Source organism: Serinus canaria, chromosome 11 (assembly GCF_022539315.1).
Source record: "Serinus canaria isolate serCan28SL12 chromosome 11, serCan2020, whole genome shotgun sequence".
Taxonomy (NCBI): domain Eukaryota; kingdom Metazoa; phylum Chordata; class Aves; order Passeriformes; family Fringillidae; genus Serinus; species Serinus canaria.
The window spans coordinates 7,364,485-7,388,630 of NC_066325.1; the positions used below are offsets into that span (position 1 = coordinate 7,364,485).

A 24,146-nucleotide genomic window follows, 5' to 3' on the forward strand; every position below is an offset into this window, starting at 1 on the left:
ATCACCTGCCAGGGGTCACAGGTTATAGATGAAAATGGCATTGCTGCTACACAAAGCTACTGTGGAGGATTGGAGAAAAAATGACCTTTTTCTTCTCAGAGCAGTGCACTTCGGGGAGGAGAGCACACTGAGAGCACTTATGCTGCTACCATCCATTGAAAAATACAACCTGCCAGCACCCACCACTTGGCATCCTTAAAATGCACTAATAAATAAAACAAACCCAGAAAGCAAAACCGTGGGAGGAGGTCAGAATAATGATGTGAAAATAAGACAAACAGCGCTTTCCTACTCTAGGAATGTGTCCAAATCAGATCTGGCTTTGGACTCTTAATGCAGTGTAGATTGAAACTAAGATCTAACAATGGGAGTTAGAATATTTTTTATATTTTTGTAACTACAGCTTTTTCATGGGGTAGTATTTGTAATCTAATAAGTCAATAGATTTTATATTTGCCTTGCATTTGCACCTGATACTTCTGGAAAAAAATGTAAAGGTTTACAAGTTTATAATGATAATTTACAGGTGTGAAAGGCTTTTTGTTTTAAGTCGGGACAGTAATTCTTACACTTTTGAATCAAAATATAATGGCATAAACTGAGTTTTTTCTAAACATTTTATTATGGTGCCTTTTCTGTTTCTGACATTATAAGGGATAACAATTTATTCTTGATGCATCTCATATGGAAGGATGGTGATTTCTATTGTCCATCCACAATATTTGTATGTATTGTGATAAGCTTAATGTGCATTTTTGTGGAACAATCCTGCAAAAAGGCTTGTTTTCCATGTCTTTGAAATATTTCATTAATAACAGACAATTCTTCCTTTCAAATGCATGCTTCTAGGTTTGATCTTCCTCCAGGTGCTCCTTATAACAGTACTTCAGATGTATGAGACTTCTAAATAATAAAGCACATGTTATAAAATGGTAATACTTCTCCATTTTCTATGTCACTGGAACAACACCAGCTGGATTGCACTATGACACATTCAATCCCATGTTCAAACCAATATTTACTAATATTTAATACCCATGTACCAGATCATTAATTTCTGCATCACTCCAGTTTATGGACTTGACATTTGTCCAAGTCATTACCACAAAACTATTCCCTACAAGAGCAGAACTGTACATAGAGATGGTCTTAGGCAATTTCATGCTCATAATTAATTCTCTAATGTAAGGAGTTGTAATCAGGAGTCAAGCAAGCCAGACTTCTTTTTTCACAGAGAGGATCAGCGAGGGAGCTGAGGCTGATCAGCTGTGTCCTGAAAGCTTTGGTGAGGTGTTGTCAGTTCCCTTTTTAAAAAACTTCTTAGATGGCTTGTAGGAGATTAAACTTACAGAGCAGCACTATCTAGTCTTTTTACAGTGACACCTCAGAATTACTTTAGTGGTGTTTGTTTGGTAATTTCAAAGAAAACAAAATTTAGGGAAAAGGAAACTAGCCCTGCTTCTGTAAACATATATGCATATGCTAGAATTACCAAAAGCTGATATTGATATTCTTTTCTTTATGTCAGGATTTTGAGTGTTTTCTGGAACAGAAACACTTGCCTATTTGTCTGGAAGGGTTTTTTGGGGGTTGTGGGAAGTGGAGTACATTGTTTGTTTTACAAACAAGAAAACTGTCTGATACAAAATACTTATATTAGGAATTGTCAGTCAGATTTTTTACAGCTCTTTTTGAGTGACATAATCTGTCCCATCTGGCTCAAGGAGATGTGCTAGATGCACATGATACAGAAAAAGCTACTCACTTCAGAGAGCTTGCAGCATCCATATACAAAATGTCAAAACCACTAGTGTTTTAAAGCATTATCTAAATGCCTCTTTGCACAGTTCCTTGCTCAAATTTGTACAAAACCCAAGATACAATAATACCTCTAGTATTATTTATTTTAATTTAGATACATGCAAGATAAGTTTCTTAATGAAACTCTATTTTTAATGATATGGATGTGAATATTTTTATATATTCAATACTTGGTGTAGCCACACCTTTCTAATGTTCCCTGTTGCTACATTTTTGTTAAATCCTGTCTTCACCTGATCAGAATTTGCACCATTTGTAACCATTTGCACTGGACAGAGCAGGTTGTTCCCTTGGTTCGCTCTGAAACCCTGCATGCTCTGCACACCGAACAGCAGTAATTTAGCGTCGTTTTGCTAACCCCAAAGTTGAGCTGTGGAACAGGGCCCTTCCTGTGGAGCACAGAGCCTTCCCAGCAGCTGGGGGAGCCGAGCACGGCCTGGCCCGGCCCTGGGCACCCCGGCTGCAGTCACAGTCCCTGCGGATGGAAACGCTCACCTGCTCCAGCGCAGCTCCTGAGTGCCCGGGGCGGCTCCAAACAGGGGACAAATCAGCGCAATTCATTTCTCTGGGTGTGTGTGTATGTATGTTAGAGAGAGAGAGAGAGAACCTGTCCAGCTCCTGCGTAAGAATCATTAAATCGTGGAATCATGGAATGTCGAGGGCTTGGAATGGACCGTAAAGGTCAGCTGGTCCCAACCCCCCTGCCTGGGCACGGACAGCTCCCACACGGCTGCTCAAGGTTTTATCCAGCCTGGCCTTGAGCACTGCCAGGGTTGTGGCACCCGCAACCTCCCTGGGTTCCCGTGTCCACCGCCCTCAGAGTAAATAATTCCTCTCTATTATCTAACCTCAGCTTCCCCCCTTTCAATTTGTACCCATTCCTCCTCGTACTGTCACTTACAGGTGCCAACGCTGAGGCACCTCAGAGAGGGGCATTCCTACCGCCCTTCCCCTCACGGCGTTCCCTCCCTTCTCACGGAGCCCGGGGACCGCGGGCTCTCCTCGCCCCCCGCCCCCGTGGTTCCCGGCTGCCCCTGCCGGCCCCGGGGGTGTGTCCGGCCGGTCCCGCTCCGGGCGCGGCTGCGGGCACGGCTCGGTGCGGCTGTCGGCCATGGCCCCGGGGAAGGCCCCGTGCCGGCGGCGCAGCAGCGACTCGGGCGTGGAGCCGGACCGCGGGGCGCTGCCACGGGACAGGGACCAGCGCACCGCGCTCTCCCAGAAGAAGAGGGACCAGCGCATCGCGCTCTTCCTCAGCGACTTCGACCAGCAGGGTAGGGCCGGGGCTGCCCGGGGTGGGAAGGGAACGGCGGCTCCGGGCCGGGAGAGCCCCAGGCCGGGGTCGTGCCCTCCGGCAGGGCCGCTTGCCCCGCGCCCCGGGTTGGCGGCTGATGGAGGCTCCAGGCGCTCCGACTCACCGCTCGGATTTCTCCGGATAAATCGCTGTTTTAACTTTTATAGCGCGGTCTTGCAGTTCTTATACTTGGAAACATGTAACACGCGAGGCAATAAAAGCGTGTTTTGTTTTAAAGCCAAGGAGCACATCCAGGAGATGAAGAAAGAGCTCGATTCGCTTTTGCAGACAGCGGAGAAGGCGTTTGCGGTGGAGCTGCTGACGATGCCGGCTGCCGTCAGGAAGATGAAAAGGAAAGAGGTGCTGGGTGAGAGTGCTTGGCCCTGTGCTCGGGGTGCGGGCAGCGGTGTGCTCGCGGCTACGGGAGAAGGCCTGGGAGCTTGCTGCCTTTCATGAAAAGGTTTGCTTTGTCTGCCCTGTATTTTAAGCAGATCAGCAGTGCTGTTACCCAGCAGATGCTCGCTGAGCGCTCCTGTTCAAGTAGACTGATCTGAGTAATTCAGGGTATAGAATTAGTTGGTGACTAGTCTGGAGAGTACTGTTATGTGTGCACTTAGGTAATTCTCTTTGAAGTCTGAAGAGACAAGAAATAATTACAAACCTAGTGTTTTCTGTGTGTAAAACCAACCATTTTTGTTCATCTGAATCTCTTCATCCTTAGCCACTGAGATTATTTTTGTCAATTTGAATTGTCCTGAGCCATTCTAATCTAGTCACATACCTGTGATGATAAGTAAACAAGTTTAATTTTATATTGATACATTGATGCAGAGGTTTAAGATGTTTACACTCAGCATCAGATGTATGTTCTAGGGAGAACTGATGTTTCTGGAATCTACCTTGCAGCTGGAAATTATAGGAGCCACACAGAGATCAAACCTGAACCTCTTGAAGAACTTGAGCTTACTGTAAACCTGAGTATGTTTTGGTGTTCTTCTGGAGAAACTTCTGCCCAAGAGCATTAGCTGTCTGCAGTGCAATGTGAGCGTGTAGGGTTTGAATGCGGGGGATACCCTGTGTGCCTACACTCAGGGTTCTTTCAAGGATAAACACTGACATGGCCTCAGATTTTGATTGTTGTTTTGTAGGAGTGACTGTCCTACAAGACTGGAATCTTGTTCAAATGTAACACATATGCTGACCTAGGGTTACCTATTTGACCACTGTAATCCTGAATTACTTGTTTGGCTTCTGAGCTCATAAGAATATGAAAACAAAAATTATGCAAGTAATAGCATCTAAATAAGTTATTTCTTGAGTTACAGATTTGCAAGGACATGAGGAAGTGGCTCTTGCTGCTGCAGTAGTAAGTGTGTGTTTTCAAAACTTATCACAGTTTACAGAATAGAAATCTTCTCTCCCTGCTGTAAATACTTCAGACAAATGATTTCGTTTGGCTCTGTGTTTAAATAGAAGAGGATATGAAATGACTCGGCAGCCAGCCATGGTGCAGTTATGAACATTACCTAAAGTTTTGGGATCATCTGCTGGCAGAAATTCAGATGTTTCAAAAAAAAAAAAAAAAAAAAAAAGCCAAAAAAACAACTGGTTTAGCCAATCCCACTTCCTGTCAGTTGTTTTCATGCCTTTTTAGTTCACTGCCTCTTTTAACATAATATGCATCTCCTGGGAAAAATCTGACCACCTTCCCTTGTTGGATATACATTTTTTTCAGACTGACTGCTCTGTAGAAGACATGCCAAATCCCAAACTGGTGAGGACCAACAGCAAAAAAGGCAGGTTAACTCATAATAATTTTTCTTCATATCCCCAAATATGCAATAAGGAAGACACTACCACTGGGGTGTAATTCTGTTTTGTCTGTGGGTTGAGGGATTATCTGGGATCTTTTAACTGTCCTGTGTGTCCCAGTGCCTGCTGAACACATACACTTTGCTTTGACTTGTGTCCCAAGTGAATGACATTGGATGGCACAAGGGCCAAAGCTGTCCATGGGGGAGAAACAGGCTTCAAACACGAGGCTGAAGTGATGTTTTGTGCTCTTCATGAGATCTTTATTTTCCTTGTCTTGCTAACACATTTATAGTGAAGGTAACTACAATTGTTGAATATGAAGATACCAAACACGGTTCTGCAAAGAAAATAACTAAAAAAGTAAGTTTGTTCTGTTTTTATTCAAAAACCATAAGGACTTAATCAGTTTTGATCTGCCACAAGCCCTGCTAGATCCATGAGAAGGCAGGCCAGTGTTCTGCTGTCTGTTGGAAAAGTCAGTTATTTTAAATGTAATGTATTTGGAGTTAAGCAAGGCTAACTGTAAATTATTTTCATAATGAAAATATGCAGTTCTAGTGACTAATTCACAGAGGCTGGCAAGTACTGGCATGGTCATTCTCTCTTGACTTGCCAGTAAGTTTTGATGGTTTGAGGAACCATATTTTGTTGAAAGTTTATTTTTTAAATCAACCTCATGTTTAATCCATGCTTTTCTATAACTGAGTAGTGCATTCTTGTCTCTAAACCAAATCAAGTGTTCTAGTTTTACCACCTCAGTCTGTCTGGGCAGTGTAGCTCCTCAGCCAGACACTGATGTAGCAAGCTGACAAAAAATACAGAAAAATTCTGTGCAATTACAGACTTCTACTGTAAAAAGGCTTAAAAGTTGGAAGGGTGTACATTAGGTGGTTGGCTCTACAGAATTTCAGTAAGAATAAATATGTTCTGGCATTTTGAAACTTCTTTTAGAATGTATATTTGGCATTTTGTATATATATGTATATGTATATGTATATGTATCTTTCTCAAAGGCAGCACTATGGGGCTTAACAACCCTTTTTTAACAGGGAATTTTTACAGTATTGGTTCCTGCAAATACCTATCATTTTGCTTTCAAATGCTACCTTTTTTAACTGCAGTCTTATATATAAACTTTTAGATTTCCAAAACCAGGTCGCTGGTTTCACTAGCCTCTGGTTTAAGTGGCAAACTGAACCCTCTTTCTAGGTAAGACTGATTTTTGATAGCTTATTTAACTCACCTGAATTTTTGAATGCTGAACACAGTTATTTTCAAATACAGTAGCTGAGATTTGAGCCCAGTGGGAATACATCTGATAAGGATGCTTCCATAACCTGAGATGCACTGTGGTGATGTAAACCTGAGCAAAAAGCACCTGTAGCTGATGGAGGCATAATGGTGCACAGCTCTGAACTGAGGGGAGCAGTACAGATCCCAAACAATACTAATGGAAGAGAGCATGTAAGGGAAGCATCTTTGCTCTGCTGGTACTACTGAATTGTTCTGTATTAACACCTGACTTGGGTATTGCAGCCCTCCCTTGCTCAGTAACATAAATTATTATTGTGTTCTTGTATGGTTTTAATCCCACTATGTCATGTTTACCTCAGGAGGGATTTTTCACATGTTTTTCACTCTAAATCCCTGTCATGGGGCACTTCAGCATTCTCTAATCTACTGTCTACCTTCATCCTAGCTAAAACTTTACAGTAGAAGTAGATGAGGAGGAAATAAATAAAAATAGTAAACCAATAAAATAAAACTCCCAACAAAACACAAAACCAATAACTTTTTTTTTTAGTGTCTGTTTACTCTTCTGCTAGTGTAGCTTGCAAAAGGATGCTAGGTCTCTTTGTTTTCATTGCAGTGCCACAAATCTCAAAGCCACTCCAAAGGGAGCTAAAAGGTAAGGAGTTTTCAGTTTGCTCTTAATCAATAATTTTGTTCAATACCAAGACACTATATATTATTATCAATCTAGATGTAACAGATTTTCATGGTCTGCCACTAAATGTGTCAGTAGGGATGCCAAACCAGTTACACCTCCTGCTTTGGCTGTGGGTGTTAGCTTACATTATTCTGGAGGCACAGGATTTGATGTCCTAAGTCAATTTAAAAAAAAATTATTTAGAGTATAAATGCTATTCTCACTATTTACAGACATCTCAAACTTGTTCTCAGAGCCCAATCTTGATTAAAATATCACCAATACTGCTTTGTTAAAAGAAAAATAAACCAATCCCCACAAACCCCTCAACCAAATACACTGATAATCAGTTCTTGGCATCTTGAACAGTCAAGATTTTTAATTAGTATCATTCTGCATACACTACAGAGTTTGCTTTTGGCACAAACTGAAGTGAGGGGGTGAACAACTTAAATGGGTCCTGAAACCAGAAAGTGGTTCAGTTTCACATTGGCCTGCTATAAATGTCAGAGGCTTGTTTCCATGCAGAACACACCCAAATCTTACATTTTTAAAGTAAAGTAATAACTGTTGTATAATGAAAACTTAGGAATTCTGCATGGCATAAGGCACACCCTGTGCCTCTGAGAGGTAGCAGCTTTGGTATTTATTGATATCTCCCTCTGTAGTAGACAGATACAGCACATGTCTTATCTTAAGCCCTGAGGCACGAAGTTTCCTCTTTCCAAAACTGTAAACATTCACTGCTGATACTGGAGAGTGGATATTCTTGTTACTGAGTGGCCAAAATGTCATCTTGTGTCACAGGCTTACAAGGTTACTGCAGTGGCAGGGTCATAAAACCTTACCCAGCAGCGCCCATAAGTGCTGCTCATGGTTGGATTTCTGTAGTCTCCTGGCAGAACTGGAAAAATTTAAACATGAATGCCTCTCTCCTGGGTGTATTTCCTACTACTGGCATTTATTTCATGCTTGAAAATTTCCAGCAGAGCATAGAAAGTTGACCTCAAAGTAACATTTTCATTGTATTCTAGTGCTGGATTACAACAGACTGTCTCAAGAACTTTACCTGCCAGTGGAAGAGGTCAAGGCATGTTAAAGAGAAGTAAATCAGTACCCCAACATAAAAGTGTTCCATTTGTCAACATTCCCCTGGCTGATGGACAGGTATCTTTTTTAAAAAAAAAAAAAATTTTCAACTTACAGTAGTTGATCAATGCAAATAGTCTGATAGTGATAGCTCTTGCTATTCCTAAATGAGATGCTGCTAAATGAAAGGCAAATGGTTGCCAAAGTTTTGCAGTGTATAGGGGAGCACATGAGTTTCAGAGAAGCTTGGCATGCAAGAAAAATTTTAATCTTAGAATTGTTTCTCTTTACAGACACTCTGTACAGCTGGTGGAGACCTGCGTAACATTGATGTGCAGCTCCTAAATCAGGATACAGTACAGCACATCCATAACCTGGTGGTAAGCTTGAACTAGGAGACTTAAAGATCTGTGTATTCAGACACCTGGTCTCAGGCTTTCATGTCACATTCTGTCATGAATGCAAATTTCAACTCCTTGGAGTTTAATCCTAAACTGGTTGGCATCAGTTGGAGGGAGCAGGAGGGAGGGAAGAACTGCTGCACATGGATCATGTGTAAAAGGAACTGCACTTACATAAGCATGTGCAGTTTGGTGACAGCCTGAGGGGCCACAGGAGCATAAACTCTTCCTTCTGCAGTGCTCTGGTGGCTGTCCTGCCATGTGAGTAAACTGCCATTCTCTTATCTCTCATTCACAAAGGCTGATGAAGCTACAGCTCAGTTTTGAGTCCTCTCACAATCCATTATTCTGTGGCCCTTGCTGAGGAAGAATTATACACCTGTTAAAGTCCCTGCTGCAGTTGAACAGGAACTGCTTTAATGGTTGTGAAGCAAAATAAAGTGGAACAGAACTTTGTAGCACCTACTGCCCCATCCTTCTTGAAGATGAGGGTACCTGGGTATTGTTTGAAGTAATGGAAATTATCCAGACAGGAGAGATGTTAACCAGTTTACAGCTGTGCAAGTATAGAGCCAAGCTCAAGGTCTGGGAGCTGTGCTGTGGTTTTTGTTATGGCCCTGCCGCTGTAGGCAGACAGTGGGGAGTGAGTAAGTGCTCACTGCTTGCTTTAACAGTAGGGATCTTTCTTCCAAGTTCTTTTGGGCTGCTTGAGCTAAAATCAATTTTCCTCCCTCAGAGTGAGCTGACTGTCCTATGTGGAAAGGTAACACCTAAACCAAGTTAATGGACTTGTCTGGTGACTACAGTTAATGGAACTGTTGGTGACTGCTCTTGCCTGCTGCCTCCAAAGTGTTGAAATCTGTGTCTATTATGTCTTAATAAAGCTGTATACTGCCCAGTAAATGTTTATATAAGCTTTTATATCATGTGATGTGTCTTATTAAGTTCCTGTTACAAAGGATAGCAAAACAGAAGAAAATGCTGGTTCTTCTTTACAAAAGGCTTAGGTTAGGTTAAGGAAGTTCAGAGCAAAATGAACAGCAAGAGGCTGTATACAGGAAATAAGCTTCTCTAATATCAACTCACAAATAAACTGAAATACAAGGTACTAAATTTTTGTACAGCCTTAAGACACTTCAATAACTTTAGGTATGTGGTAGCATATATGAATTGAAAACAGGAATAAAATTTATTTCCAGTCTTGTGTGTGACAGGACAGTAATGTGCAAGATGACAGGTAAAATTAGAATCTATCAGGTGCTGCTGGCAGGAGCCCAAATTAATGCCAGCTGAGGACTGAAGCAGAACTGCCCAACAGTGATCAGCTCTTCCTCCACCCCTTCACTTCAGCTACCTGAAAAGCTACCTTGAATCCCTTCCTCTCTTCCCCTTCAAAAAACCAACAACCTGAATGGGGATTAAAGGTTTAGAGTATTACTCTGTTTTGCAAGGATTTACAAGCAGAAGACAGGTGTTGTAATTGTTTAAGCACTGCAGGTTACAAGGACTGACTCCTTGGTGAGATCAGTCAGGAGAAAGGATCAGCATGTAACCATGGCTTCACAAAATGCAACCCCAAGTTTTAATAAATGAAAATAAAAGACTCACTAGAGAATGCCACATCATAAGTCAGTACTGAAATACAGATCAAACAGTATTTATTTTTGCTTCATTTTTAGAGTCTATAACAAGGATGTTCAGCAACACTCAAATGCCAATGCCTACCCAAGCACATTGAAACCCTTGGAGTTTGTCCCTCCAACCTCATCAATAAAGTGTCAACAACTATCAGAAAAATAACTAAACAAGTCACACTTGAGATTTGTAAAGAAAAGTAGAGCTTCAACTTTCTCACTTAAACAGGAGAGAAACCTTGCTATAGAGGCAGCTTACCAACCCAACACTGTTCATGCACAACAGTTCCTTAGTTAAGGTCACATTTTTGCTTTGTTCTGGCATTTTTGCCAATTAATAGTAATAGAACTGCAGCTGGAGATTTTAATATCTTCATACTTAAACCAAAGTGCAAACTACTAGAAAAGTAACAAAACCATCTACATTTATTATGTTTCCAGGTTAAACAATTCTTTTTTTAAACTGAAAACATTTCTCTAGGAAGTGAGGCTGAATCAGACTTTGAATAGGATTCAAAGGCTAAGAGAAAGACACCATTATTTCAAAATTTAATCATTCCCCATTTAAGAGGTTTGTTATCTTTAGACTGAATTCAGATATCCTTGTGTTTTCTTCACACAAAGGGGACATGGCTGCAGCCTTCCCTGTGCCCATTTAGTCATTTCAGGAGGAGACTTGAATGTGGCACACAATTGTTATCTAACCTTCACCTAGTCTTAAGGCAGCTTCAGCCTCCCTGTGTTTATAAAATATCTATCATCTACATAGTCTCTTCATACACAGACTAGTTAAAGCCACTGGAAAAGTAAGAGTTACAAGGCAAAAGAAATATATTATACACCAACTGCTTTTATTTAATTTCAGAAACCGTTCACAAGATGGTAGAAAAAAACTTACAACCACTTCTAATTTAGTCTTTCATTGTTCCCAGTCAGCTCTAAACCCATTATGTGCAAAGCCCATTTACCATGCATCTAGATGATAGATACAGGCTATGAAATTCTTGATTCTACTTGTAGCAGCTTATGCAGGTGCAGCCAAATACCAAGCCTCAGGACAAATTGTACACAAACTTTACAATGTAGAATTTGAATTTAAAATATGAAACTTAAAATCTACACAAAACTGGTAAAAATCAAGCACAGATACGAGGACAAACTTAAAACCCATGTGAAAAGGAGTCTCGTCTTCCTTTCAAGTGCTTTATTCTGCTACACAGTCAAAATGAAGATGTAAGCTTGTGGTTAGTTTAAATTACACTCTGTAGATACTATAGACCAATTTAAAAGTTACACATACAGCAATAGATGTCCATTGGTTCATCTGGATTACTTATACAATCCAGCTGGATTGTTGAAAACAAGTCAGGCAAAATTTGAAAGAAAATCCTTGTGCAACTTTTTTAGACAAATGTTTACTGGTGGGCACACTGTACCCCAGGTCCATGATGGCTGCTTTCTTCATCAGAACTATCATTATAAGCTTCACGTCTCTGGCCACCACCTGAACCACGAGTGGTATCAAATTCCTGAAGATCTACCTCTTCTGCATCACCAATTACATTGGGAAATTCTGGTCTAGCTGGCAGAAGATCTTCAAGTTCCTGCCCCAAAGAAAGAAATGCATTCAGTATTGCATCTAGAAGACCTAAATAAAGTGACTGGTTTCCCATAACTTCGAGACACCTCTAAGAGCAGGTTTGGCTTAGAAGTCTAGGCTGATGAAAGCCCTGAACTGCAGAGTCATTTAAAAGCATTTGTATCAACCGGGAGACACCACTTCAAGAAAACCAACAGCTCCACATATCATCAACCAGAAGTGCAATCAGTAAATACAGTTGCACTCCACAAACTTATCACACAGCAACAGAAAGGTTCTCCTCCTGCCCTCATCTGTGTCCCATCTGCACAGCTCTTAAATACAGCTTCCATAAATTCATATTTCAAGGGTTATTTTCAAGTAACAGATGGCCCATTAAAAAGGTTAAAAGAACTTTACTCGCATCTGAATTTAAGCACTGAGAGCAAGCCCATGAGGTACAACACAGGCTCTTAGCACACTATGTCAGGTAAGACACCACATTTATGCTTGAACAGCTACTTACTGAAAGCTTTTCTGGGCTAATCCAGTTATTTTCAGGAAACTGAACATCAAATTTAATGTAGAGATCCCCCTTCTCAAAAGGATTGCGATACTGTGGCATTCCTTCCCCTCTGACTACACGAACACAACCTGGAATTCAAAGAGAAGTAAAGTAATCAGCAAAGTGCTACTGCAAGCCATTCTCTCTCCACACAGTTCTCTGTTTCCCCAGCCTAGGCTCAGTTAACAGGACAACAAGGGTGGGATTAAGTGCTGAAGAGTCACAAAAGCACAATCAAAGAAATCCTTATCAGGATTTCTTCAAGCCTACCTGGTTCAATTACTTTTCCAGGAGGGTATTTAACCACAATCTGACGTCCATCAAGGTGCTTAAATGTGAACTGAAATCCACACAGTGCTTCAACAAGTCCAATCTTGTGTGTCATATGCAAGTCATTCACATCCCGCTGGAACACCTGGGAAACAAAGGAGATATCCTTTCTAGTACTGGAATCACAACTCCACCTGACTCATTATTAAGAGTTCATTATTATTTATCCTTAAAATTCAATGTCAGAGCAACAGCCTTGTATGATGTGAACCAGATTCTATTCATTCAGATGGCTTAATATGCTTGGGAAGTTTGTGCCCGACCAAGTGTCATCTAAAATAAGCCAAACCACACCACACACCAAGGTAAGATACAAATTTAACCAGGCCTGTACAGCAGCCCCAACTTTCACCCCCAACACCTTCCACACAAGCAACCTATAAACAAAACTGACAACAGCTGGACACTATTTCACCTGCATTGGGGTATATAAACCACATCTTTGTTTTTCAGCTCTTGTCCTCGAGCATATCTGCTTTAGCTCTCTTGACCTACAGCAGGACTTTGATCACTTAGTCCACAGCTGTCAGAAGAGATCTTTAGGCCACATAACTCAGGATTCTTAATGAGAGTAATCTTAAAATTTTTCCACTGGCAGAACCGTGAGTCCCATCTCAAGAGAAGTTTTAAGAACAAAGTCTATCTAGTTTTACTCACTAGGACAAAGTACAGACAGGCAGATTAGCAGTCCTTGACACAGCTTTGAAAAGCTTCCAAAGTACCTAATTAGCAGGTAACTAACATTACATCCTTAATGTATGACTGTAGTTTAAATTTGTACCCCATGCTACTCTGTCACAACAGAAAACTCCTCGAGTGCAACACACAAACTGTTTCTTATTTCACATAGCTTTTAGAATTAAAAAAGGAGCAGTCACCTTAACTCTGCCCCACATGAGTTTTAACAGAAGATAAATTGCAATATTTAATTCCAAAGTGCAGTGATTCCAGCATACAGCGAACATAAGTCTTACCAAACCAGTATAAAATAATGATGTTTGTTTTGTTAAGTTAATCAGCAACATCACCATTTTGTGTTACTTCCAGAACCACAGTAGCAGACACAGAAAGCACCATTTGGGGGTTTTATCAGGAGCCCCCTGCCGTGTCACAAGTCATGGAAAAAAGCCACACTTAGAATTTTGTTAGTGGCATGAGCAAAGCAGACTGAAGTTAACATCCTGAACAGCTCTTCACTGCATCTACTGTATCAAAGTCACTTGGAGTTTATCTGAGAAGCTACCTCTTGCTAGCATTAGGAGGCACCAGAAGCTGCCAGTCCCCTGGCAAAGGACCTGGGTATAAAAAGCTATTAAAAGCTACTCCCACATCTCTCCTAGAGCTGCAACTGTATCAATTACTTTAAACGAATGGCCATTTATATAACTTAAATATTAACAACTGGATAAAAGGCATTTAAAAGATGAACTCAAAAGCATTACCTCATTCTCCTTCTCTTGGAGTAACAGGACGATATCGCCTGGTTCCACACCGGGAGCCTGATCTGCTTCTCCACTGAATGTAATTCTTTGCCCATGTTTCATGCCTTTATCTACATGGACTTCAAGTATTTTTACCTCTTTGATCACCTTCTTCCCTTCACATTTTTTACAGCGGTCTTTTTCATTAATTACTTCACCTAAATAAAGACAAATTTTGAGTTCAGAGATATTCATAGTCACATACAATTCCTAGGAAAAACTATCTGAAAGCAAGCTGAAGAATTTCTGCAACACAAGTAGTGATTTTGATTTTGCTTTATGAATTCCTCACAAAAGGAAATCCAGGCTTCATTTACTCTAGCTGAGAAAGGGGGAAGGAAGAAAAAAAAGTTCCCTGACTGCCTCATCTCCCAGAATATCCCCACAAGACTGTCCTGAGTAAATGCAGCCCGCAGTACTATAGACTCTTGCATACAAAACAGGGAAAAAGAGCCGGTCCCATCAGATTCACCCCTACAAAGGTAATTACTGTTTCCAGCAAACTGAAGGGTGACAATCCAAAATAGCTTTAATGCTCTGTTCTACCTCACCTTTATTTTTCCAGTGAGCTCTTGTCTCTATACACAGTAACCAAAGTATTAGGGCACATGGACTGTATGATTTCGGTACTAAGTGCCACAAGCAGATGCCTTTGGCTTAAAATATTAAGCTTCTCACCTTAAATCACATTTCTGTGAAACAAAGCATAACATTATGATGAAGTTGAAACTACAAAATATGTAGGTTAGGCATATGAAATGTTAAAAGACAACATCATTTATGAAATGTTTTGACAAGTCACAAAATACAACTCTTTGTAGCCTGAGTGTTGTGACAAGTAAAATCATCCACAAGGTGATGTTACTACTCTGCCAACTGCAGAATACATAAAAAGAAATCATATGAATTGCTGAACTTGCTACCCCTAATCAGAACCAATTCAGGCAAAGATATCATCTTAATTTGAAGAAGTTAAAAATTCAACTTTAGGCTCCCATTTTTAACCTACAACTGTCCTTGGATATCAGGAAATGCAAAAAGACAAATAGCTCCTAAAACAGCAACATCTTGGTTTTTACTTTAACACAAGAGTAACAGCAATAAGAAATAGCCATATCTAAGTGTTTTTAAAGATGATCAATCCCTACTGCTTGAACTTCTAGGCTGTTTTTCAGTACACTACACACTGTAAATCTTGCTGCTGTTCTGAGTGAAATGATTTCTCCATGCTGCCACCAGAATGAGATGCAGCTGACTGGGTAAGAGCAGAAGTGTCCTGGATAAGCTCCTCCTGAGATTTGAGCAGGAGGCTGGATCCAAGCAAGCACGTTCAATAGCAGAGCAGAGCCTGGCCTACCTTCTCCATTGCAGTCGGAGCACACAGACTGCATCTGCTGCACCATCCCTGGGGCCAGCTGCCGGATCATGATGCGCACGCCCCGGCCCCTGCAGGCGTTGCACTTCTGAACGGAGCCAGCCTTCCCTCCCTGCCTGCAGCACAAAGCACCAGTTGCATGAAAAGGAAGTTCTTCAGAAAGAAACCAGAAACCCCCTGCAGCAGTAGGTTAGCATGCCTACATGCCCTACTGCACTGCCAATTACAGTTAGACCCTCTGCTCTCCCACCCTTCCCCCACACAAAGCCCCTGAATAGTTCCAGTTCCATCAACAGCATCATTCAAGTTCAACAATTTGCTGGTCAGAAAGCAGGCTCCAGTAAGTCAAATACTGATAAAGATCTGACACAGGAGATTCTTCATTACAATATCTGCCAACAAAGCAACCAGAGAACTCAAAAATACAAATAAACTTACCCATTACATGCACTACAAAGGACATTCTTGCTAAGTTGTAGTTTAGTTGTCTTTCCATTATACAGATCTTCTAAAGAGACTCTACAAAATAAAGTATTTCTCCTGGGTTATCATTTAACAACTTATTTCCCCCATGTAATTAAAATACTTGCCTAGGACAAATAAAAAACCAACCTAGATATTCCTAACAAGACTAAATCCGCTATCAAAATAAAATTTTAAGCACCATTTTGAATTCACCAAAGAGTTACTGAAAAAAAAAATCCATACATATCAATACACACTTGTAAATCTGAACATAGTTTTAGAGAAAAGCTGTAATTGAATCAGAATAAATCAGACGGGATTGGTTGTGTTTCTCAATAAGAAGCAAGTTTATCTGGAGTTTAAGGTGCTATTATACAGTCATAATTAATTATTAATTTAATTCTACCAGGCAAGTGAGAAACAAGCCTCTGTAAACACTCCAGACAATAATATTGTCTATTGCATATATAATAAGAACACATACAGAGTACTTACTACTGCCCTGGGTTTTCCACACAAGAGAGTATAGTGGGGAGGGGTCAGCATGTCCCCAAGGCCACTTAACTTTTTAGTGTTTCTCCTAAAAGGGTTTGTTAGTGGATAGAAACTTCAACTTCGTGTATTGAGTTGTATTAAGAACAGGTTGCCTGGCATCAGTATTTACAAATAACAAAAAAATCAAAGCTCATTAATAATACACCATGGAGTACTAGTTACTAAACAAGCAAGCATGTGAAGCTAAACAGACTTCACCCAGCACAGTTTGCCAACCACAGGAAAGATGTTGCTTAACTAAGTTGTTAAAATGGACCTGCTCGGCAGGCAAAAAGCCAGCCATGACTGCAAGAGAGATCTCCAAAACACAGATGTGATATTCTTGAATGGCTTTGAATAAATAAACAAAACCAAAGCCACCACACACACTTTTCCATTAATTAGGAGGTTTGACCATAGTTCCAGCTGGCATTGCCCTATGAATTCAAGTCTTTCCAGAGCACCTCCACCTCCACAGACCAGAATCTGCCTGGTGAGTAATACTTGGCTGTTAAAGGCTTTTCCAGATTAGAACTACCAAGTATAATTAAGGAGCAAAACAAAGAAAATAAAGCTAACATAGTGCATAATTCAAATAACCTGGCAAAGTATTTGGTAGTTTCTAGATTAACCAACCAAGGAAAGTAACTCTGGATGACTGGCCCCTGCTCCACACACAACATGCAGCTCTGAAGAGAAGTACAGACTGCAGAGGATCTCAACTGAGAAGTCTATCAAGCATAGAAACCAGCAGTTTCTACAGTCAGGAAAGCTTCAAAGCACAAGCTGCAGCATCAAGGTACTCACTTGAGTGGATGCACCATGTCTTCTCCTCTTCTTCTACCATTGCGACTTCTACTCTGGCCACCCATGAAATTGAACAATCCACCACCAAAGATATGGGAGAAAATATCGTCCATGCCACTGCTCCCACTCCCTTCCCGGAGCCCCTGCTCTCCATATCGATCATACAGCTCACGTTTCTCAGGATTTGACAATACTTCATAGGCAAAGCTTATTTCTTTGAACTAGAAGAGGAAACAGAGTCAAAACAGTGCATGATAATTTAGAACTTTAAGGCAGCATTTTGTGAGTTTCTCCTCCTGCATGAACACCTACCAATTAAGAAGGTATACAATAAAGCACTTTTCCACCCTCATTTTAACACAATGTATTCGTAGCAAGACTTTAAAGTTAGACTTGGGCTTAGTTTTGTTACTTCTTACCATAAAATAAGATGTTTTACTGCAAAACTTGGTTGGCTTTGTTCTTTACGAGCATAAGACAGATTTTTACAAATTAAAAAAAAAATCCAACCAAAAAAAACTCCCAAGTACACAACAGTGCAGAAGCCAAAAGGCAGAATATCCAACAGTTACATACTAACAGCAAAGACTTCAACATGTTGGGCACTTCAAATACACTAACAATTAAGTAGCTTACTAAAAGGCATATTAATGTATTTGGCAAATTAGTATCTTTTCATAGTCATCTCTGCTCACCTCTAAGCAGCCATCAGTACTTCAATTTGGGTTAAGATAATCAGCTGAGTCAACTTAATTGACGATTTAAAAATTGCTTTTAGCATAACAAATCTAATTCAATCTTCCCACATATGTAATTTGGTTTATGCTGCAGCAGTTTTAAGAATCTCTAAACATACATTTACAGATTCTCCATGTTGAAAAAACTTGAAAAACTGACAATCTTTTTCAAATTCCTACACAGATGCCATGGCCAGATGACATTATCTCAGGAAATGAGCAGCAGTTTTTTCCTCAGCATTACCTTCTCAACCAATTTGAGCCAACTGCTGCATTTTGTCATGAGGTACACTGGCAGATTTTGAGATTGGGGTGAAGTTGACCAGACAATACTCCCTCCTACAGTACTGCTTAACAACTTAAACAGCAAGCCCCCAACACCTGTATTCAGTTCCTTAGATGCTACTGTAACAGAAGTATTAAAAAAAAAAAAAAAAAAAAGATGAGTCTTTCTTACTTTATCCCCTGCATTTGGATTCTTATCAGGATGGTATTCCTTGGCCAGCTTTCTGTATGCCTAGTTGAAAGAGGTAGAAAATAATTTAAATTTTCCATTAATCAGTTATTTTCTGAGAAACTCAAGTAATGTCCCCAGAAAGAAAGAAAATCCTAATAGAGCAAAGTGTAAATATTATAGGGTTTCAAAATCATTAATACATTGATATGACCTAAAAAAATTTTAATATCATTACGTGCATACATTAACCAGACTTGCATTCACACACAGCTGTGGCACACAATAGCCAGAACTAGTTCTCCTGCTTATACTCATTAACTTAGAGGGAGAATTCCTTTTGACTTCCATTGAAATGATTTGCTCTTTAGAACCCACTCAAACCCTACACCACAACAGCAAATTTGAACCGTGTTTGTCTTTGCACTCAACCACAGCAGTACAGGAACAACAAAATGGCTGCCTCAGCTTCCCATTCCACCCTACAACCACTCCTCACAACAATCATTTCCTCCTTCCCTACCTATCACTAATGGAAGGGTTCACCTCACTTTGAGCTCGGTGTATGAGTTACATGTGCAGAAACGTACAAACCACTGCTTTTGTTTCAGTTCACTGCTGTAAATCAGTAGGAGTAAGTACAGCCAAATCCCCAGAAGGGACTTTCCAGACTGCTTCTTTCTGACCAGCACTTTGACATTCTGGACCATCACTGGTTCTTCAGCAGCCCTTCATCTTTCTGCTTACACTTGAGAGGATCAAAGCAAACAACACAACAGGCAGAGACTTCGCCCACTGGAGCTAATGAGTAGAAACTTCAACCCTTCCTCTACTCTGCCTCAACACCCCTCAGAAGCAATCAGGGGGCAGATATTAACAAATTACATGCATACAGTCTTTTTATTTTTCAAATTACACCTATTAAAAAAGCTACAGTGATGCAACAGCAAAAAATTGAGGTATCAATTCCTGGAGAATATTTTTCAAACAATTTATTTCTTAATAATTGAGCACCTAAACTAACTCTTGAGAAATAGAACGTTAAGAGCTTTACACACAAAACTACAGAAATCATAACTTCTCAACTTCTGAACAAATTTCCTTTTTTTATATCCATTCAGTTATTTCCCATTGCTGATTTTATCTTGAGACACTGTACTTTTGCATGGAATCAAGACATAATAAAGAACTAGTGAAATAAAAACAATGTTGATATTACAAGCCTAATATTCTAAAGCAGAGTAAATGTAAAAAGCAAAACTCATACATCTTACTGGAAAAAAAATCACCCATCAAGAACAAAGCATAATGTTCCACAAACCTGTGTATTCTATGTCATAATGGATGTTCTCCATATATTTTAAGTATTACAACCAAGAAAAAAAACAAAAGACCACTAAACTGATAACCTAAGTAACATTATCTAATCAGGAAAAATGGATCTTGCAATGGTGATTTTTAAAAAGAGAAAGCCCTCACATCTTTTCTGAAAAAAGCGTTCCAGGCCAGAGCAACACTTACAACTACCCATGGCCCTAAAGGAAGCCATCACTATTTCATCATAAGCAAATCCAGAATCAAGGTCTACACTGGGAACATATATAACTTCAGTAAAAGTTAATTTAGCCACTGTAAAAGCCTGTTCTCTCAGCTCCTTCAGACCAAGATTAGTTTTCAATATTTCTATACTATTATACAGGTTAAAATATCAGATTTTAAAGCACCCATGAAACCTCTCAACGACAATTATACAGGAAGTCCTTGGTGTTGCAGACAGTTGGAAAATTTACATTCCAAGATTAGTCTAATATGTGGTAATTAATACTGGGTGGTGCAGGCAGGCTATCCTAGCAGAAAACTGCTCTGGTTTTCTTTCTTAAAGGACACAGATAGCTTTAAGCTAACTCTGTAATAAAATAAAATATTCTGGTGGACAATGCTGTGTACTAAACACAACCCTCTCACCGCCTGCCCTCCATCTCCAGCACAATTTCAACACTGCAATTGCCTATCCCTGCACAAATTAGGCTGCCGCGTGCATGACGGGTAAGGCGCAGTTGTTGGTGCCAGCACCACCCACCCGCGGAAGCCTCTGCTAGTGAACCGTCTGGTTCATTCTCCTCCCTCACGTGGAAACGGTCATTAAGGCCTCCACAAAAAAAAAGAAAAAAAAAAAGAAAAAAAAAGATAAAAAGAAAAAAAGAAAAAAAAAAAGAAAAAAAGTGCTTTATACATTACAGGATGGAATTGCTATAGTGACGACCTGGCTCCAAGTTTTCATCTCCCCTCTTTGTTTACCTCGCCTTCCCGCGTTCGGCCTGGGAGGAATCGCATCTATGAGCGAAACCGAATCCTCCCAAGGCCTGCACGTGGGGCAGACAATGGCACCGGTGAGGCTCGACCCGCAGGGATTCTCACCCCAAAAAGCCCTTGCGGCCGCGCACGGCGCGGTGCCGCGGGGGCGGGACGAGCCGCGTCCCGCCCGCTCCCGGAGCCCACGCGGGACGCGCCGGGACAGGGACGCGGCGAGCGCGGCCGGGCCGGGCCCCGCCGCCCCTGCTCCCGCCGGGCCCTCGCCATGCCCGCGGCCTCCCCCGACCGCTCGGCCCCGGGCGCGGCCTACCGGGCACCGCGGCCTCCGCCCTGCCGCCCGCGGGCTGCCCCCCGCGCCCCGCTCGGCCCCGCTGCCCTCGCCACCCGCCGGCCCGCGGGGCCCATCCCGGCCGGGGCCCACCACCCCCCCCCCAACGCCCGACCTCCGCCCCTCCGCCGCACCTTCTTGAGTTCATTGTCGGAGGCGCCAGGCGGCACGCCCAGGATGTCGTAGAGCTTGGTGTCGGCCACGTTGGCCATGGCGGGGCGGCGGCGGGGCCGAGCGGGGCCGGGCGGGCCGAGGGCGGCGCGGGCAGGGCCGAGACCGGCGGCAGGACACGGACACGGACCGGCCGCGACGTCACCGCGCACGCGCTGCGTCACCACGCCGCGACGCGCGAGGCGCGCGGCCCCGCCCCCGCAGGCCCCCTGACCCAGTTCCGGCGCGGCGCGGCAGGGGGCGCTGTGCGCGGGGGCCGTGAGGGCACGGGCGGCGCTGCCGGCGCCGCTCCGCGAACAGCGTCCTCGGCTGTCCTGCCTGGTACTGCACAGAGCCAGCGGGCTCCGAGAACACCTCTGAGATCGTCCAGTCCCACCTATGACTGAACGAGACCCTGGTACTGAGTCACCCTGTCCCGTCTTTTCTTAAACAACCCCAGGGACGGTGACTCCACCGTCCTCCCTGGGCAGCTCGTTCCAGTATCTGCGAAAATTTGGACGTTTTGTCCAACCTGACCGTCCATCAGGGCAGGTTAAGACTATTCTCTCATCCTGTCACTTACTGTCTGGGGGAAGAGCTGAGCCCCACCTGGCTTCACCCTCCTTTCAGTGAGTTGTAGAGAGTGATAAGTTCACCCTTGAGCTTCCTTTCCTCCAGGCTGAGGCCCCCAGCTCCCTCAGCTGCTCCTCATCTGACCTGTACCCCAGATTCTTCCCCAGCTCCATTGCCCCTTCTCTGGCATCACTTCAGCACCTCAATGTCCTTCCTAAATTGAGGGGCCCAGAGCAGGACACAGTGTGGCCTCACCAGTGCCCTGTACACTGGGACAATCACTGCCCTGGTTCCGCTGGCCACCCTATTCCTGGTACAGGCCAGGGGCCATTGGCATTCTTGGCCACCTGGGCACACCTGGCTCATGTCCAGCCTTTGTTGACAAGCACCTCCAGGTCCTTTTGCACCAGACACTTCCCAGCCACTCTGCCCCATCCTGGAGTGCTGCAGGGTATTATTGTGGCCAAAGGGTGGGACTGGCATTTGGTCTTGTTGAACCTGAAAAGCCAATTTGGTCTTGGCCTGAAATTTTAAGCCTGAATGGCAACTGTCTGTGCACCCATGTCCCCCAGGTCCCCAGCTCCTTCCTCCCCAAGCATGTCACTGAGGTGCCTAGGGCACCTGCACACCAAGCTGCTGCCTGCCCTCAGGCACCAGTGGGTTTTCCTTCAGAGACATATTGCTAAGTGGTTAGAAATAGCACTGGAACCCACCTGCTCTGGTTTTGTGTTTTGCTCTGCTGCTGTGATCTGAAGCACCAGTTGCTGTGTGAGTCCCAGAGTGACTCACAAAGTGCACCAACCCCAAGGCCCCAGCTGGGCACCACTCTTTGCAGGCAAATAAAAAGCTGGGTTGTGTTTAATTAGATGTTTGTCTCTTAAAGCTGGGCTAGGAGAGCAACTACTAAACCCTTCCTGGGCTGTAGTCTCTTGGTTGTTATTCCTTTGTTAAGCAAGGGCTGCTGGAAGGCTTAAGAGCTGTGGCAGGTGCATGGCTAAGGGTGATGGTATGAGTCTGTATAAGGGCAAACCCCAAAAACTGGCTTCTTGCTTTCTGTCTGGGTAAACCCGGGCTGTGCCTCAGAGAGGATGCTCCCTGAGGAAGAAGTGAGCAAGGCTGAGGCCTGAGGACAGGCTGCTGGGAACAGATTACTGGCCTGACCTGTGAGAGAGAGCAGAAAAGGCCTTTTCAAAAGATTGTTGTGCTTGTGGCATAGAGATTTAAATGGGTCCCTTGCCTAAGGGGAATAGATCTGAGTGCCTGAAGGCTTCTTCCCTCTTTGTCTGTAGGGGTTCCCTTCATCTTGACACAGCCTGTGGTTGCATAATCCTGGGGCAGGATTGGGAACTACTGTCTGCTGGTGGCTTCTCTGCTTCTTATTGGGTGGGTGGTTTTGGGGCCCTAAATGCCATCATTGTGTTTATTTGGCCTGTAATGATCTGCTTCAGTACATGATGGTTAATACCTGCCTCTGGGGTTGCAGGCGTGGCAGCAGTCAAGAGCTTCAAAAGAAAATGGAGGGAGAAAAAGAGTGGCAGAGTAGAGAATGGCTGGTGGAAAACAGTCCTATGGATTGTAGTTATTAGTCTGGTTCAGAGATGCACAGAAAGAAAGAAAAGCCCCTGTAAAGAGAGGTATTTTTCTTTGGTGTTTTTAGAGGCTGCCTGTACAGCCTTTGGGAATTTCATGGTTTAACTTACAGAGCCAGTAAGGCTTCATTAGTTGGTTTACCTGTGCATTACTTTACTTGGCTTCATATTTTATTTTTGTAAAGCTAAATTCATGTACTCTAAGAATTGTCTGCTGTGCATACATGGCTTGACTATTTTAGATTGTACTCGCTGACAGATTGATAGAGAATATTTTTTTGGTCACACAGGTTTTTCTTTTTAGTCAGGCAGTCAGGCAGGAAGAAAAGTTAGGAGTGTGTGGAGGATTGCTTCTTTGCCCTACAGCTTAGATTTGTTTTTTTAGGTGTTAAGCAGAATCAGCAGGACAGATATAAGCAGTATTTAACATATAAGGAATGTTTAGCATACCATAGTGTTTATGTTTTCTTTGCATTAAAAAAAATAAAATTCCAAAGCTCTAAGAAGGCGAGTTGCTCAAACCAGTGAGGTGCCATTCTTATCTATGCCTGTGGGGAGGAAGTTCACTGAAAGTATGATTCAGCCCAGACTTACCTGTCCTGGGAGCTGAGTGCCTTCTGAAGGCACCTGGCATCTTGAGGCCATGTTGGCAGGCAGACCATGAGCCAGGAGTGCTGGGCTGTGGGGTGAGAGGTGAGCTCAGAACCTCAGCTGCAGCACAGCCCAAGGAGGCAGTTTAGAGGCAGCATTTGCTGCTTTCTTCTTCCCTGCCAAAATAGCCAGGTTTTTATTGCAGGCCTGGTTTATATCTTGCACAATCAAACTAAGCAATAAATAATAAGAAAATGCCTCTGGATGAAACTTTACATTTTATTTTTAAGTGGA

At 42.5% G+C, this 24,146-nt stretch overlaps 2 protein-coding genes across 6 annotated transcripts; one reads left to right on the forward strand and one right to left on the reverse strand.

Annotated features, from left to right (window-relative positions):
• Positions 1-2,838: 2,838 nt before the first annotated feature.
• Positions 2,839-9,268, forward strand: LOC103816800 (borealin-2-like). 2 transcript variants are annotated; one of them, XM_050978929.1, is made up of 10 exons: positions 2,839-3,092; positions 3,351-3,479; positions 4,438-4,478; positions 4,848-4,908; positions 5,220-5,287; positions 6,069-6,136; positions 6,798-6,836; positions 7,892-8,024; positions 8,240-8,326; positions 8,648-9,077. In XM_050978929.1, the coding sequence occupies exons 1-10, from the start codon at positions 2,933-2,935 to the stop codon at positions 8,672-8,674; spliced, it is 813 nt and encodes a 270-aa protein (XP_050834886.1). In that variant the 5' UTR covers positions 2,839-2,932; the 3' UTR covers positions 8,675-9,077. The 2 variants fall into 2 exon arrangements, with proteins under 2 accessions (XP_050834886.1, XP_009089076.3); XM_009090828.4 differs by lacking the exon at positions 8,648-9,077 and adding an exon at positions 9,084-9,268 and having other exon boundaries at positions 2,842-3,092.
• Positions 9,269-10,811: 1,543 nt separating this feature from the next.
• Positions 10,812-23,921, reverse strand: DNAJA2 (DnaJ heat shock protein family (Hsp40) member A2). 4 transcript variants are annotated; one of them, XM_050978927.1, is made up of 9 exons: positions 23,856-23,921; positions 18,312-18,371; positions 17,118-17,338; positions 15,750-15,830; positions 15,294-15,427; positions 13,898-14,094; positions 12,396-12,540; positions 12,087-12,214; positions 10,812-11,585 (listed from the first exon to the last, which is right to left on the reverse strand). In XM_050978927.1, the coding sequence occupies exons 1-9, from the start codon at positions 23,904-23,906 to the stop codon at positions 11,397-11,399; spliced, it is 1,206 nt and encodes a 401-aa protein (XP_050834884.1). In that variant the 5' UTR covers positions 23,907-23,921; the 3' UTR covers positions 10,812-11,396. The 4 variants fall into 4 exon arrangements, with proteins under 4 accessions (XP_050834884.1, XP_030083313.1, XP_050834885.1 ...); XM_030227453.2 differs by lacking the exon at positions 23,856-23,921 and adding an exon at positions 21,084-21,249; XM_050978928.1 differs by lacking the exon at positions 23,856-23,921 and adding an exon at positions 20,542-21,006.
• Positions 23,922-24,146: the final 225 nt, after the last annotated feature.